Source organism: Peromyscus maniculatus, chromosome 3 (assembly GCF_049852395.1).
Source record: "Peromyscus maniculatus bairdii isolate BWxNUB_F1_BW_parent chromosome 3, HU_Pman_BW_mat_3.1, whole genome shotgun sequence".
NCBI lineage: Eukaryota > Metazoa > Chordata > Mammalia > Rodentia > Cricetidae > Peromyscus > Peromyscus maniculatus.
The window spans coordinates 93,783,479-93,800,770 of record NC_134854.1 but is presented as its reverse complement, the minus strand read 5'-3'; the positions used below and the strand labels follow the sequence as shown (position 1 = coordinate 93,800,770).

General features: G+C 45.0%; 2 protein-coding genes across 17 annotated transcripts in view; one reads left to right on the top strand and one right to left on the bottom strand.

The window, feature by feature from the left end:
* Immt (inner membrane mitochondrial protein) overlaps window positions 1-2,374 on the bottom strand; it is a 48,427-nt gene extending 46,053 nt beyond the window's left edge. For 14 of the 16 annotated variants that reach the window (XM_016009261.3, XM_016009263.3, XM_042273453.2 and 11 more), the window contains exon 1: window positions 2,167-2,365. In XM_016009261.3, coding sequence (XP_015864747.1) covers window positions 2,167-2,211 — 45 coding nt within the window. In that variant the 5' untranslated portion in view covers window positions 2,212-2,365. Of the gene's footprint in view, window positions 1-2,166 lie in introns of all 16 variants that reach the window. The other 2 variants (XM_016009265.3, XM_016009260.3) reach the window with 2 other exon arrangements.
* Window positions 2,375-7,459: 5,085 nt separating this feature from the next.
* Mrpl35 (mitochondrial ribosomal protein L35) lies at window positions 7,460-15,176 on the top strand. The gene is made up of 4 exons (XM_006991000.4): window positions 7,460-7,614; window positions 12,100-12,289; window positions 13,299-13,443; window positions 14,810-15,176. Exons 1-4 carry the CDS (start codon window positions 7,572-7,574, stop codon window positions 14,996-14,998), a joined length of 567 nt encoding a protein of 188 aa, XP_006991062.1. The 5' UTR covers window positions 7,460-7,571; the 3' UTR covers window positions 14,999-15,176.
* The last annotated feature ends 2,116 nt before the right edge of the window (window positions 15,177-17,292 follow it).

Sequence of the window (17,292 nt, the reverse complement as noted above, 5' to 3'; positions counted from 1 at the left end):
ATCTAATCCCTAATCAAACAACATACAAAAAAATTCTAGCTGAGAGATTGAGGAAAGAGGATCAAATATGAGGCCAATCTGGGCAATGTAGTGAGACTCCTGTCTCAGGAAAAAAGTCAAAAGAAGAGAGGCATGGCTACAGATCAGTGATAAAATGCTCACTTAGCACATACAAAGCCCTAGGATCAATTCCCAGTAGGGAAACCAGGAAAAGAAGCAGAGTCAGCAGAAGAAAATGAGGGGTGAAGGGAAGAAGCCAAAAGCAGTTTCAGAAAACAACAATATCATGTAGCTGGAGAGACAACTCAGTGGTTAAGAGTGCTTAATTCTCTTCCAGAGGACCCGAGTTCAGTTCCAGAGCAACCGTGTCAGGAAACCTACAACCACCTGTTAACTCTAATTCTGAGGGATCCAATGCCCTCTTCTGGCGTCCATGGGTACCGACCTACACACATACATACACATACACACATACACACATACACACACACACACACACACACACACGTCTCATACAAAAATAAGCAACAATATCAAACACTATAGAATGAATGAAGAGGTAATGTCAATAAACCTATGAATTTTATGATTTCAGGAAACTTGAAAATGTTTGCTGAGAGAGTAGCATTCATGTTTTAGTCTCTAACTGAGATACCCAAAAGAGAACTCTTGATTTAGGAAAGTTATCCAGGTGGGCCTAGCCTAATAACAAAACATCAACGATGGAGAAGAGATGTTTAAGTTAAAGACAGAAGCACATGGTGACAGCAAATGTACATGTTATGAAAGACCTCTAAGTGCCTTGTGGCAAAAAACTGCTAGCCAGTTCTAAAAGCTGAGAGCAGCTGTCTTCAAGAACAGGAAGACAACGGCGACTTTAATACAACACCTGAAGGGGCTTTAATCTTGCTAAGTATGAGTTTGGAGAAAAAGGAAAAAGAACTTATCTTCACATGAGACTCACAATAATGGCTAATACTTCTTAAAGCTTTGGATGACTAAGCTGAAGCCCTACAACACTAATGTCTAGATTACAACAAAAAACATTGTACGATAATCAATGGGGGTGTTGTTACATGCTGCTTAATGTGTACTGTTTGATAAATACCAACAGAAAACTAACACGAGTCTCATTTCCCTATGCAAGAACCTGATGGACAGGGACGGAAGCGGTGGTGTCGCACAACTTTAATCCCAGCACTAGGGAAGCAGAGGCAGGCGAATCTGAGTTCCAGGACCGCCAAGGCTACACAGAGAAACCCTGTCTGGAAAAACCAAAAACAAAACCACTTAACTTCTATCATCTCTAGAGGACCCAGTTATCCAATTACTGCTCGGATCGCAGCATTTTTCTCACCTTTCGTCAAAGCACTAATTTCCTGATATGAGCAATGGAAACAGGGGTTTTATTGTCAACGGTAGAAGTTATATTAATATTTATGAAAATTTAAAAAAAAAAACACGCAAAACAGGTTGCCTAAGATCCCTGAATGCCAGGCACGGTTCCAAGGGCTTAGAGACACTGATCCCCAAACTAATCTTAGAAATGAGCACAAGGTCATGACTCTGTCCTTCCTCAAGCACCATAAGTTTAAGCTCCAGAAACGAAAAATCTTTCACTTTTTATTGTAAAGTAAGAATAGCTCAAAGGTGCTGTCGACTACAAAGACAAAAGCTACCCATCCAGGTTAATTGCAACCTTGACCCCTAAACCGCAGGCTCTCCACCAGTCCAGGAATACGCTTATTAAAGATGCAACAAGCCCTGAGAAGCAATCCCTGCTGGGAATTGTAGTTCTCCCGCCCCGACCCTCACGATTGGAAACCGATCACGTGCCCAACCGGCGACCCAAGACGCCAGCGGCCAGGATTGGTCCGAGACCGAATCAACGAGATCCTGATTGGACCCCAGGCCCCTGAAGCCACGCCTCGGCAGCACAGCCGCCTCCCCGCGAGCGCTCCACACCCCAGCCCGCTTCTCCAGCAATGAGGCTCCGGTCATTCCAGCCGAGCGGCCGCCCTAGTGAGCCGCCTCGGCTTCCCGCCCCGTGGCCCTCGGCGCGCCTCTGCCCGGGGACCGCGCATCATGGATGCCTCTCCCGCTGTCCGTTGGCAGTCTGCAGTCGGCGTGACCACGCGCCCCCTCGGGGAGACCCCCCACGCTCACCTGCGCCGCGACGGTCACGCCAGATAACTGACAGGCCCGCAGCATCTCGGCCGAAGGGACGGCGCTGCTGGTGGACGCGGGAACGACCGCGGCGGCACGAGAGGAGGGCGTGCGTGCTAGCGTGCGTGCCCGCGTCCGTACGCCCTGTCTGCGCCCTGCGCACCGGAAGGGCCGCCGACGCCACTGCGCACGCGCCGCCGCCTTCCCTGGGCCCGGCGAGGCGGCTCCCGGAGGGTGGGCCTCGCCTCGGCTGCGAAAAGCAGAGCCCGGCGGTGATTGGCGCGTAGGAGGCGGAAGGGCGGGTTCTCCTTCCGGGTCGCGCTAGGCGCTAATGTGTCTATGAAATGGGGTTACTAGGTGAGCCCGCAGGGAGAGTGGGGTGTGGAGTTCGGCTAGGCGGAAAACGGACTACTATGACTCTTAGAATTAAAGCAAAGGGGACTCGGGCAGGGACGCTTGCTCCCAACCCTGCGACGCGAGTTCGATCCCCGGGATCCGTATGGTGGCAATAGAGAATCGACTCGTGCTAATTGTCCTCTGACCTCTATGGAGCTGTGGTATACGCATGCCCACAGGTTTTTTGTTGTTTTCAGGGGGTTGCTGGAGAATGGGTGAAAGGACTGGAGGCATCTTGGGGCAGAGTATGTGTTCCTGGTGTCTCTTTCAATAGTAGAGGAACCCAGATTCTAAGTTCTGGTTTTTACTTAAATCACACCGCTTTCTCTGTCACTTTTATTTTACAAAGATGATTTTGGTCGCAGTCCTTGGGATAGGTTGAAAGACTATCCCAAGCACTCTTGAGATTGTAGTCATCATATAGTGTGTTAAATCCTGACCATCGGTAATACTCAGTGTAAACCCTAGTATAATTATGTATGTGGTTATTTTACCATGGTAAAAAAAAAAAAAAAAAAAAAAAGTTATTTAAAAATCTGAGGCCGGGCGAAGTGGTGCACGCCTTTAGTCCCAGTACTAGGGAGGCAGAGGCAGGTGGATCTCTTTGAGTTCAAGGCCAGCCTGGTCTACATAGTTCCACGACAGCCAGAGCTACATGGTGAGATCCTGTTTCTAAAAACAAATCTGTTTGCAAAATACTTTGAAGTTAAGTGATTTGTTAAAACATGGTATAGGTTGGTTGCACTTTTATTCTTTTTTCCAATATAGAGAAATGAAGTCCAGTGTGGTGGTCCACACCTGTGATGCCAGCACTTGGGAGATTGATACAGGATTGGGCTACAACGATTCTCAAAAGGGAAAGAGGGTTGGGGGGAGGGGGGAATCTGTGGATGGTATGTGGAGTGAGTAGAAAATGTCTTAATAAAGAAAAAATTTTTAAGAATAAATAAATAAAACATCAAAAAAAAAAAAGACGGGGATGGATTTGAAATTTATATAAACTGTGTGTTCTGTACACCTAGAATGTTCTGTCCATTCAGTGCTTTTTAGGGCATTTTAGTAATCTGTTTGACAATCTTGATTGTAGCAGGAATCTTAAAGAGTCTTATTAATTAAGTCAAACCTGAGGCCAGTTATTGGGGTGAAATGCTGGATGGTCAGAGAGACAGAACAAGCCACAGCTAACCTCACCTAGCCAACTTCTCAGCTGGTCTTTTTTCCTCAGACTGGAAGCGTCTGTGTCCTCATATCCGAATGGCTCTCAGCTGAACTGTGCTGTTAGAAGCCTGAAAGCTTTACTAGCCAAATGCTTAACCAGGCCAAACACTTAATCAGGCCAAATGCTTCTAGTTTCTGTTCCTCACGCCTTATATACCTTTCTGCTTTCTACCACCACTCCCTGGGATTAAAGGCTCGCTCTCTGGGATTAAACTTGGTCCTGTCAGTTAACATCAATTAACAGCCTCTGAGTAGTCTTACCATGTTCTTAGGAAACGTAGCAGTCCAGCTCCATCCCTGCTACATGCTGCTGCGCTAGTACTGGCCAGTGTGATTACTTCTCAGACACTCTTGACCCTGGGCTGCTTCATTTATAACAACGGGCACTTTGTACTACAGACAGTCTCCTTGGCTTTAAGATCTAATTCTTAGAGGCTGGAGAGATGGTCCAGCGTCTAAGACATAGACTCTTGCAGAGGACCTGTTCAGTTCCCAGCCCCAGTATCAGGAAGTTCACAGCTGCCTGTAACTTACCATAGAATCCAACACCTCTGTCCTCAAGACACACATGATTAAAAATAATAAAAATAAATCTTAAAAGAGATCTAATTTTTCATTTAACCATGTCCTTAACCCTTCCTTTCTTGGGGAGATGGTGCATTCAGCAAAGCCTGCTCTGCAAACATGAGGACCTCAGTTTGGATCCCCACAACGCATGCAAAAGCTGTCATCTACAGGCATCGGCACTGTGTGTGTGTGTGTGTGTGTGTGTGTGAAGAGATGGCTTACCAATTTAAAGCACTTGTTGCTCTTACAGGGCTTCTGAATTTGGTTCCCAGCACCAACATCAGGCACTTCATGATCTCTTGTAACTGCAGTTTCAGGAAAGCCTGGGGTACCTGCACAAATGTGGTATCCATACACTCACGCAGGCACACATAATACAATACAATACAATAAATCTATCTCTGGATCTGGAGAGATGGGTCAGTGGTTAAGGGCATTGGCTACTCTTTCAGAGACCTGGGTTGAGGGTCCTGTGTGCAAACCACCCCACTCCATGGCTTGCAAACATCTGTAGCTCCAGTTCCAGTGATGCAATGCTGCCTCCTGACCTCTGGGCACTGCGTGCATGTGGTGCAGACATATATGCAGGCAAAATACTCATTCACAAAATAAAAATAAATCTTTAAAAAGGGGGGGGGGGGCTGGAGAGATGGCTCAACCATTAAGAGCACTGGTTACCTTTCCAAAAGTCTTGAGTTCAGTTCCCGGCAACCACATGGTGGCTCACAACCATCTATAGTGGGATCTGATGCTTCTGGCATAAAGGCAAGCATGCAGATAGAGCATTCATATACATAAAATAAATATTTTTTTAAAAAAAAGCTGAGTGTGATGGCACTAATTGTAACTGGGAAGGTGAAGAGAGATCCCTGGAGATCACAGTTTACTGCAATCTGTGAACTTCGGGATAATTGAGACCCTGTCTCAGAGGAGGAGGAGCTACAGAGACGGTTCAGTAGGTAAGAGCTGTGATAGCTGGTTTTGATCAACTTGACACAGAGTCTCCTGGGAAGAGGGAACCTCAATGGAGCAATTGTCTCTATCAGGCTGCCCTGTACGCATGTCTCTGGGGCATTTTCTTAACTAATGGTTAATGTGGCAAGGCTCAGCCCACTATGAATGGTACCACCCCTTGGCGGATGGCCTTGGGTTCTGTAAAAAAGCAAGCTAAGCGGAGTGGGGAGAGATGGAGAATGACTCAGTGGTTAAGAACATACACTGCTCTTGCAGAAGTCCAGAGTTCCATTCCCAGCATCCACATCAGGTGGTCCAAAACTGCTTGTAACTCCAGCTCCAGGGGCATCCAACACCTCTGACCTCCGGTGGACTCGGGCACTCACATGCGCATACCCACATACAGACACACATTCACACAGATACACATGCAGGCAAAACACCAATGCACAGAAAATAAAAATTAGGTTCTATATATTAAAGAAGAAGAAGAAGAAGAAGAAGAAGAAGAAGAAGAAGAAGAAGAAGAAGAAGAAGAAGAAGAAGAAGAAAATTGAACTCAGGTCCCCTGCAAGACCAGAATGGCAAGTGCTCTGTTGCAGTTTGCTTTGTTGATCCTGTGATAAAAAGCTGACCAAAACCAATTTTGGGGAGGAAAGGATTTATTGACTTACATGTCAGTGTCATGGTAGACCATTGAGGAAAGTCAGGGCAGGAATTCAAAACAGAACCTGGAGATAAGAACTGAATCAGAGACTACAGGGGAATGACCACAGAGGAATTATTTTAAATTACATGAATGAAAGCCGGGTGTTGGTGATGCACACCTTTAATCCCAGCACTCGGGAGGCAGAAGCAAGCAGATCTCTGTGAGTTCGAGGCCAGCCTGGTCTACAAAGTGAGTTCCAAAACAGCCAGAGCTACACAGAGAATTCCTGCCTCAAAAAACAGGACAAATACAAAGCCCCAGAAAACAGAATTTTGGGACTTGGATGTAGCTCAGCGATTGAGGGCATTCTTAGCATGTGAGAGTTGTGAGTTCAATTCCCAATACCAAAAATAAAGTTTTTTTTTTTTTTTTTTTTGGTTTTTTCGAGACAGGGTTTCTCTGTGTAGTTTTGGTGCCTTTCCTGGAGCTCACTTGGTAGCCCAGGCTGGCCTCGAACTCACAAAGATCCGCCTGCCTCTGCCTCCCGAGTGCTGGGATTAAAGGCGTGCGCCACCACGCCCGGCGAAAATAAAGTATTTTTGAGATGAGGAAACCATCTTGTATTTTCTGGGTAGGCCTAATATGATCATAAGATTGAAGGAGGAAAGGGAGGCATGAGACACTGTCTTTGAAAATACACAGCATTCATGAGCCAAGGTTTGCGGGCAGATATTAGAAACTGGATAAAAACAAAGGAAAGGAAAGGACTCTTCTAGAGCTTCCTGGATCATAGCCTTAGTATAGCTTGATTTTTTACTCCTTAGAATTCATCTCCGATCTCTGGCCTAGCTATGGTAGTAAATTTATGGCAAAGTCACTGTAATACTACTTTTTCCCCCTCCCCAATTTTAGGTTCTAGTATAGCAAATACCAGTAGATATAATCCATACAAATTAAAGCTCTTTGGAATTTTCTGAGGTCTTCTGTATAACCCATAGTGATCCTCCTGCCTCTACCAGCTGTAGGGCTGTTACTTTAGGTGTATGGCTCCCCCCCCCCCGCACCCCCCTCCAGCTCCTCAATAGAGTGTAAGAGCCCTGGGGCCAAAACTGAACGACCTCTCTCTAAATGAGTCCTGTGCTTGTCTTCTTTTGGCATTTTGGACTTTTCCTTTCTTTTTCACCTTAGCTTTTGCTGTTTTTAAATTTTCTTTTTTAAGAGTCTTTACACAACCCATACTGGCTCACGGCAGCGACTGCAGTCCTCGCTATCGGCTAGCTGTACTGGAAGTAAGATCACTTGAGCCCCAGAGTTCCAAGTCACCTTGGGGATCTGGGGAGACCTTGTTTCAAAAAGGAGGAGTTTAGACAGAACCGACTCCTGCAAGTTCTCCTCTAACCTCCATAAGCACGCGGTGGCATGCACGGACGGACCCAAACATACACGAACACAAAATAAATAATTAGAACGACTGCGCTTTAGGGTAAAACTTGGTACAAAGACACAGTCCAGACAGCTTGACCTTGGCCCCGCCTGTTCCCCTTGGCCCCGCCCCCGCTGCGTTTCTCTTCCTCTTGTTCCGGTTTTAAGTCCGCTGCAGCCACCGTAGGCAGGTGGCAAGATGGCGGCCTCCGTCTTCACGGGTGCGTTAAGAGCTGCATCAGGTCAGTGCTCCATTGACATCTTCCCAGACAAGAGAGCTGGCGCGGGAGGGAGTGGGCTTAGTTTGGAAGTTAACGGGGAAAGAAAAGCCAGCGGGATGACTTGAGGTCGGAGGTTTGCTGCGAATGTTCTCTGGGGTGGGGTGTGCGACACCTTGCACGGCCGTATCCGTGGCCCGCGTTCGCCGCCTCCGCCCTGCCCTAGGAAGCAGACCTGAGGCTGGGGTAGAGGAGGCGAGGGTGACACCCAAGACTCCGTTTTCCTGATTTAGAGGTTCAGCCCGCCTCTCGCGACCTTTGACCTTGAGAGTCCCGTAATTCCTCTGAATTTCTGGTTCTATAGCGATAAATGGGGCGCATCCCACCTGCGGGTTAAACACAAGCCCTTGAAGTATCCAAGTGTCCTGGTGCACTTGAGAAACGTGTGTAATTATCAAAAGGCTGGCCAAATCCGTTCTGAACTACGCCCCTCCAATGGGGAAATACGGGGTGAAGGCAGACCCAGGTAGAAAATTAAAATTACTCAAGTATGATAGGAGGGATCAGTAAGTTACTTGCATACAAGTTATACTGTAGGGATAAAATTCAGTGGGAGGATAGATGGAAGGCCAAGAAGAAAAAAGTAACCATATAAAATTTAAAGTACTAGAGTTTAAAAATGGGACGTTTTCTGAGTTATGAAATATGCGTAACGTAAAGTTTATATGACATACATGAATGGTTTAGCAACTAAAGTGGACATGTGTGTAACTAACACAATTCAAGACAAGTCCCTTTCCACCCAGTGCATTGCCCGTCATTACTCCTTTGCCTGGTCTTCCCATAGCCACCTTAGCAACTATACCTTCATCTCTCAATAACGTATTTTGTCAGGTTTTGAACTTTACATTAATTTATATAAATGTATGCAGTATGATGTCTGGTTTCCTTTTACTGGGATTTCTTTCTCATGAAACTTTCTGCTTTCTCACTGCTCTGTTTTCTTAAGCGACTCTGCCGCAATTCTGTATTCTACTACTGATGGACACTTGGGTGGTTTCAGTTGGCGGTGTCTCCGTTAAGTCAGGGCCTCATGCAGCCCAGGATGGCTGTCTCAGTGCTGGGAATACAGATGTGAGCCAGGACACCTGATTGGATGATGTGATGTACAAAACTTACTGGTATTGCATTCTGGTTTATGAATGCAAGAATGTTACTAAGGGGTGTGTGTGTGTGTAACCAGCCGTGGAATTACTGGGTATGAGGGCACATACATAAACTATTTTCTAAAGGAATGTGCTGATTTTGTCACTTCAGCAGTAAAGGCTCCATAGCTACCCTAATACTTAGTATTATTAGACATACACTTTTAAAAAATAATTACTTATTTTTAAATTTTAAATGTGTGAGTGTTTTGCCTAAGTGTACTGCATGTGTGCCTGGTGCCCTGCGAGGCCAGAAGAGGGTGCAAGATCCCTTGGAACTGAATTTATGGATGATTAATTAGCTGCCATGTGGTGCAGGGAACTGAACCCTGGTCCTTTGCAAGAGTAGCATGTGTTCTTAACTGCTGAATCATCTCTCTAGCCCTAAGACCTACATAATTTCATCAACATAAAGGTTATGTAGTGGTATCCAGTATCTTTTAATTAAAGGCTTTTATTTTTATCTACTTGATATTAGTCCTTGATCCTTTACATTTTAAAAATAGATGATACAGATCAATTGATTATATATATTTTGAAAATATTTTTATTTGTGTAGGGGGTCAATGCATACCACAGCAGCCTTATGGAGCCTTATGGAGATCAGAGGATAACTTTTGGGAGTTGGTTCCTCTCTTCCATCATGGGTTCTCAGGAATGAACTCAAGTTGTTGGGCTCCCATTGGCCTTCACTATGGCATTTAAATTCCACTGAAAACATTTAAAAGAATGGTGTTAAGAAAAAAAATTTTTTTGAGACAGGGCTTCACTATGTAGCCCAGTCTGGTCTTAAATTCTCAGTCCTCCTTGGCTTTCCAAGTGCTTAGATTCCAGATGTTTGGGCCACACACCTGGCTTTCTTCAGCACATTGATATTTGCTGTTAGCACTGTTTAAATGTTTTCTCTGAACCAAGCCCTCGTAAATCACTTTAATGTCTTATCTCATGTAATCCTCTCCACAATTAGCTAATTCAAAGTTGAGGAAAACGAGTATAGGGAGGTTAACTAATTTGCTCCTGTTCACACTGCTGGTTAAGTAGTAGAGCTAAAATTGAAATCAGTCTGGTTCACACGCTGTCACTTACACAGCACACTGCCCCGTTTGTTTGGTGAGATTAGTGCAGTAGACAGTGGACAACTGTTCTCCTTGGTCATCAGATTAGGAAGAGTTTTGTTGTTTGGAGAAAAGGCCTCAATACGTAGCCCAGGTTAACCTGGAGCATGCTCTATATCTGTAGGCTTGCCTCATACTGTAGTGATTCTCCTGCCTAGGACTTGTGGTGATTCTCCTGCCTCTGTCTCTGGAGTGCTGGGATTGCAGGCATGGGCCTCTACACTCGGATCAAATTGTTCCTGGCATTTGTTTTTTGGATAGTATCTCTTGTAGCCCATAAACTCGGGATCTCCTGCTTCTGCCTCCTACAATGCCAGGCTTGACTTTTCTTTTTTTAAACTAACTTTATTGATGTAGAATTTACTATACTTGTATTTGTGGGTATGTTTGTGTGTGAGGGTGTGTACAAATGTGTGTGCTTGCAGGTACATGTCTGAGGACAGTTTTGGGTGTCACACTCAGGAGCAATCCATCTTGTTTTCTGAGACAGGGCCTCTTGTCTGGGATGTGGCGCTCACTGACTAGGCTGGCTGGCTACCTGCCTCTACCTTCTCAGTGTTGGAATTACAAGTATGCCCAGATTTTTTACATGAATTCTGGGCATCGAACTCAGGCCCTTATGCTTGCATAGGAAGCAACTTAACAGCCAGATGATTTCCCTGGCTCTAAAATACTCAATTCTTATGCATCTAGTTTGATGACAAAATCATCACCAAATTCTAAACTTAATTTCCCTCATCTCATGGAACATTTTTAGCATGTGTGTTCTTGAGTCTTGCATTAAAGTTGGTTAGAAGGTACCAGAGAAGTAAACTCTATGGTCGATTCTAATGTGGCCTTAGGGGAGAGGATTGAGAAAGAGGATAGCCTCCATTTCACATATCTCTGTCTTCTCAACTCTACCTTCTGGCTGCCAGCCTCCTTCCCACTGCCTGTTCCTAGGCACTTCTGCTGTGGTTGGGGAGCAGTCCACAGCCTCTGGCAGGCTGAGCCTGCCGGTTCTTCCCATAGCTGCGTTTATTTCAGCACCAAGGCCTTTGCTAATGTTCTTGTCCTACCCAAAGTGGGTTCTCCTCCTTCTTGGAGGGTTGTTTTTTTTTTTTCCTTGTTTTCCTTTCATTCTATTTTGTGTGTGCACATGTGGGGGGGGGTGCATGCCAATACATGTGCATGTGGAAACTTGATGTTAACATTGAGTGTCTTCTGTGGCTTTTCAGCTTATTTTTTGTGATGGGATGGTTCACTAAACCTGGATTTCTCTAGCAAGAGCTTATCTCTACCCCTGTTACCCCAGTACTTCAATGGCACCACGTTTCAGTTGTTAGGAAATCCTAAGTTTTCATGCTTGCATAGCAAACAGCTCACTCACTAAGCCATCACTGAGCTCTTTAAAAAATTGTTTTTATTATTTTAATTATGTGTATTTGTGTGTGTGTTTGCATTTGTGTGAGTGTGTGTGCATGTGTGCACACATGAGTACAGGTGCTGGAGGGAGGCCAGAGGCAGCAGATCCCCTGGGGTTGTGGACCACCTGATTTGGGCCTGGGAACCAAACTCAGGTCCTTTGCAAGAGCAGTACTCACTTTTAACCACTGGGCCATCTCTCCAGAACCTGTTGATCTTTTTTTGTTGGCTTTTGTTTTGTTTTTTGAGGAAGGGTCTCATGTAGCAAAGGAAAGCCTTGAATTCCTGACCCTCCCTCCTTCACTTCCCAATGTGGAGATTACAAGGGAGGTCACTGTCCGGCAGGTCTGTTGCTGTCAGGGTAACTGAAGCAGCTCTTCCGTTTCCTTCGTGAGTCTTCTCTCCACTCTGTCTGTCCAGCTGTCGTGACTCTGACCTGCCGTTGCACTGAATCTGCAGAGGCTGTCTCCCCATGGTATAAAATTGGCAGGGGACAATTAATCTTATACATATCTTGTTCCTCACTGCTGGGCATAGAGCTAAGACATGTCAATCTGGAGTATGTGATGGCTGTAGAATTCTAAAGTTTGTAAAAAACCATTGTGTATGTAAAAATAGGTAATTTTAATTGTATGTAACTAATACATCAATGAAGTTGGTAAAGTTTCCTCTGTATATCTGGTGCTCAGGAACTACTGATAGGTCTAACTTGGTTTGCATGCAGTATAGTACATGGGTGCATGTGTTAGAGCATATTCAGTACATGTTCTTCTCTCTCTTTGCAGGAATATTACGTCCCCTGAATGTTTTGGCATCTTCAACCTGTCGGAACTACGCTAAGAATGCTTGTCTTAATTTCGCACCGCGCGCCATTCATTTTAGACATATTCAGACACCAGCTGTTTCCTCTGCTCCAGGACTTGTCACATCTATCAGAAACCTGACACATGGGCAAACTGCAACAGTCCTTAATAGGTAGAGTACATTCCAGTTACGTATTTAAACAGTATTTGCACAAAATTTTCTAAAATATTTGTGCCTAGGCTGTGTGTGTAGCTCAGTGGTACAGTGTGGTGGTCTCCCCGCTTTCTCCCCCTTCCCCCTGTCCCCCATCGGTGAGGCTCTTCCTTCTGTCCCTGGTACTGCAAAGTCTGTAAAATGTGGTCAAGGCATTTTAGAGGTAAACAACCTTGCCCTACCTGCAGTTTATGATACGCACTGCCTGACTGAGGAGGAAAATAGGACTGGTATCCCAGATGCCAGGAACAGGAAGAACAACCCAGAGCACTTCCTTCCCATCTTGCTGTGTAGTCTTGAACTTGTAGTCACCCTCCTGCCTTAATTGCCTGAGTGCTAGCTAGGATTACAGGCATGCACCACCATGCTCGGCCTTTTAGAAATATTTGCAGCTCTGGGGAAGGAACCTCAGGCCTTGTGTGTGCTGGGTTAGTGCTCTCCTAGTGATATCTACCTCCACTCCTGGGCTCATTTTCCATGTTGTTCATGTGGTTTCCAGATGGAAGATGGCTGGCAAAGCAGAGATCACATGAGATGCTCAGCTTCTGTGGCTCAGCTTGTATGGTAGTTAGTCAGGAGATATTTGGTTAAGCACCCATAGGTACCCAGCACTGTACTTGCAGAAAGGACACAAAGATGAACAAGCTGAAGTCCTCAGAGAGTTTATACTCGGGTGGGCAGATAGATAAGGAACTTCGTGATTAAGATACAGTGGGATAATTCTCTCTTAGTGATTGAGTGGGTGGGTCTTGTTTGTTGTTAGGGAATTGGACCTAGAGTCTTGTATGTGCTCTACACAGGCTCTACCTCTCCCTGCAGGGCAGATGTTAGAAGGTTTGAAGTTGGGAAGGTTGCCCTTCTCTGTGCTTAGTGCCACTTGAAGTAATGTGCCGTGTCCCAGCGGAGCAGTGGAGTGGCTCTCGTCCTTCCATCAGTCTGACTGCTACATTTTCAAAACTGTATTTAGAGTGGCCGCCTTGGTCCCCAGTGTCCCGCAGCCCCCGGTCAGAACTCTAACGTACTGCAGCACACGGAAAGGCAAGAGGAAGACAGTAAAAGCGGTCGTGCATCGGTTCCTTCGACTCCATTCTGGCCTTTGGCTAAGGAGAAAGGTGAGTCTCTGTACCATTACCTGGGTGAAAGACTGGAAGTTAAGATGAAGTAACTTCAGTGAGCCGAAGCATGCCATGCCCGCTCATCTCACTGGTAGCTCTTGCATGCTGTGCTGAGGTGCTGGCTTTGCAGGCGTCTCTGTCCATCCTCGTGCAGAGAAAGGGCATGGGTGTGAATAAAGTAAAGCATTATTCCAAGTGGCAAAGCCTTCAGAAAGGCAGGAGCAGCCACTGTTGGAAAGGCTGAAAGGATTTTCCCCTATCTTAAATTTATAGATAAATGTGTGGATTAGAACTCAGCTCATCTCTCCATTGAGACAAGCTTGTAATTCCTAGTCAGCAGTAGCTCAGGTGTCCAAAAGAAGCTGCATGGCAGTTCTGACAGTTCTTTTTTGACCATTGGAAATAGTTTTTCCCATTTATTATGCTAGGTCCTTTAGTATGAAATGAGTTATTTTCTTTCCTTAATTTCTAGTCCCTCTCTTGTTTGTTTTTAGATTTATTTATTTTTATTTTATGTGTGTGTGTTTGCTTGCATGTAGTGATGTTCATCATGTGCATGCCTGGTGCCTGCAGAAGCTGGAAGAAGGCATTTGATCCCCTGGAACTGGAGTTAAAGATGATTATGTGCTGTCTTGTGGGTTCTGGGAACCAAACCTGGGTCCTCTGCAAGAACAGCAAGTGCTCTTAGTCCATGGGCCACCTCTCCAACCCCTGTATGTCCCTGTTACTGGGTTCTGGACTTTTGGTTACTATAAAGGTCCTGATAAATCTTGAGCAGGACTCACTCCAGCTTGTGTCTTGTGCAGAAAGTCCTGCTTGATTAAACTCTAATTTTATATATTTACTTTGTTAGGTTTATTATTATTAGGTAGGGGCATACCATAGCATTCATTTGGAGGTCGGAGGGCAACTGTGTCGAGTCAGTCTCTCCTTCCACCTTACATGGCTTGGGGGCTTCTTTCCCTCCACCTTTACCTTGGTTCAAGAACCGACCCAGGCCATCAGGCTTATGAGACAAGTACCGTTATTACCTGAGCCATTTTGCTAGCTTTATCAAAATTTAATTTATAGGAAAATAAAAGTCTAGGTGGGAGAAGTATTTTTCTGTGGCATGGTTTCATCCAGGTGTCCCTAACTTTTATAATATTCCTCGCTTCCATTTCTGACCTAGAAACTCAGGTTTCTAGTGTTTTCATTGTGTTCCTATTGCAGAGTCATCTTAAAGGATGCTAATGGATGAGCAGGACCGTAAATTAGGACTCTAAATATGACACCCACAGCTACCTGTGGGATTAAAGGCATGCGCCACCACACCCTGCTGCCTTTGTGATTTTTATAATGTCTTTGTAACATTATCTCATAGGCTGGCTATAAGAAAAAGTTATGGAAAAAGTCAACTGCAAGAAAGAAGCGCTTGAGGGAATTTGTGTTCTGCAACAAGACCCAGAGTAAACTCCTAGATAAAATGACAACATCTTTCTGGAAGAGGCGCAACTGGTATGTCGATGATCCTTACCAGATGTACCATGATCGAACAAACCTGCGAGTATAGTCCAGAGCTTTCATAGGTTCACACCTGTGGAGTGTGGATCTTTGTGTACATGACATCCTTGTAGAAGTGAGTATGTGGTAAACTGTACCAACTGATAGACAAACATAGAATACCACCACTGTGCTTTGAAAGAAAGTCCATGTATTAAACATTCCCAGAGTTGGTCATGGAACTAAAAGTTGTTTGTGCATTCTTTCCAAAAATGGTAATGGCTTTCTTCATTCCCATTAGTTGCAAGGAATCTCGAGTGAGGAAAAACATGAAAAGACACTTAAACAATGGGCCTTTTTGTGGAGTTGAGATTGCACCCAGAGCCTTGCATATGCTAAACAGACATCCCACGTGCCTATCCTCAATAGGATGCATGTTACATTTCAAGAATAAGTACCTTGGAACTCAGGAACCACCTCACAGTTTGATCTCCTACCCGAGACTTCCAGCCGCAGCTTTGGGAAGGGTGGAATTGGATGGAGCAGGAAGTGGTGGAGCTTTCTCTCTCAGCTCTGCCGTGAATGTGACTCTCTACCCATCGCTCTCCATCTTGGCTTTGCTTATGTAAAGTTTATGTTCCCTCAGACAATTCAGTTTGAACCTTTGAGGTTTCTTTTAACGTGACAACCCTCGGCTCTTGTCATCTCCTGTCTCTGATTGCCAAGGGACTCTTAGTGGGCCAGCTTGCTCTTTCATCATATACCCTGATCCATGCCACCATGCAGTGTAGAGTGTGCCCGTTTTGGTCGAGATCCCACCCTGACCCTCTTAGTTAGCAGGTTCATGTGGGGTGAAAAAGCAGCTGTGAGGGCCTGGAGAGATGGCTCAGAGGTTAAGAACACTGGCTGTTCTTCCAGAAGTCCTGAGTTCAATTCCCAGCACCCACATGGTGGCTCACAACCATCTATAATGAGATCTAGCTCCCTCTTCTGGCCTGCAGGGATACATGCAAACAGAACACTGTATACATAATAAGTAAATAAAAAAATTTTTAACAAAAAAAAAAAAAAAAAAAAAAAAAAAAAAGCAGCTGTGAGTAGTTTTCATAGAAGTGACACAGGGTAGCAGTGGGCATTGATCTTGTGTCCTCTGTTCTTTGTGTCCGTGACAGTTATCATTCATTCATTGTAATGAGATGCTTTTCATAAAAGTAAATCACCTCTCCACATACCCTTCTTGAAACACATGGCTATATAATAAACCCTGCCTAATTTCTCTTTTCAACTTTAATTTTTATTTTTTAAGTATAGGAGTGTTTTGCCTGCATGTATGTATGTACACCACGTGAGTGCCTGGTGTCCTTGGAGGCCAGAAGAGGATTGTTGGGTTCACTGGCATTGGAATTACACATCGTCATGAGCCACTATGTGGGTGCTGGGAATTGAACCTAGGTCCTCTGCAAGAACAGCCAGTGCTCTTAACTGCTAAACTATCTCTCCAGCCCTGTGCCCAATTTTTCAAATGCACTCACTGTATCTTCTAAAAGTTTATCCAATTGAGCTGGGTGGTGGTAGCACACGCCTTTAATCCCAGGACTTGGGAGGCAGAGCCAGGCGGATCTCTGTGAGTTCAAGGCCAGCCTGGTCTATAGAGCGAGATCCAGGACAGGCACCAAAACAACACAGAGAAACCTTGTCTCGAAAATCCCCCGCCCCCCCAAAAAAAGTTAATCCAATTGAGATAAACTTTTTTTCTTATTTTCATTTGTAAGGATAAACTTTTTCCAGAATTCTCCAAAAACGTATTATGGAAACTAAGGGGAGAATATCTGTCGTTTGATAAGACTGGCGGGCTGCCCACTGTGCTCAGAAGGCAACAGTATCACTCATTTTAAAAATGGCAAGAGACTATGGCCACACCACCCTGCATACACATGATTTTGCCTGCTCTCAGAAGCTCAGCAGAGTCGGGCCTGTTAGTACTTGGATGAGAAAAATGATGCAAGAGTTACATATTATTTACTTAAAGAGTGGCAAGTGATGGCTACGGTCCAAGACAGCAACTCTTAGCTCTCCCGGCTGAATTATCTGGAAGCATTTTCAAACAAAGCAGCTTGCCAAGTTGAAAACTCCCATTAAATAGAATTCTGAATGAACTACTGTTTGAAACCTTTAGTGATAACATGAAATTCCTCCATTTAGTAGAATAAGATAATCAGTTGAAGTTCTGTGGCACATCAGGCTGGACTCTGAGGGCCATTCACTGAAGCTTGTGCCCATTAAATGGCGAGGGACACAGACTGACCCGGATCCAGACGGCCAAGTGTGTGTGCATTTGTGGGACCAGACGCACAACTTGAACAC

Coding starts and splice junctions, on each gene's coding strand:
- Mrpl35 (XM_006991000.4), top strand. CDS start 7,572: ATGGCGGCCTCCGTCTTCACGGGTGCGTTAAGAGCTGCATCAG. Junction 7,615..12,099: donor TGCGTTAAGAGCTGCATCAG/GTCAGTGCTCCA, acceptor CTCTCTTTGCAG/GAATATTACGTCCCCTGAAT. Junction 13,444..14,809: donor GCCTTTGGCTAAGGAGAAAG/GTGAGTCTCTGT, acceptor ATTATCTCATAG/GCTGGCTATAAGAAAAAGTT.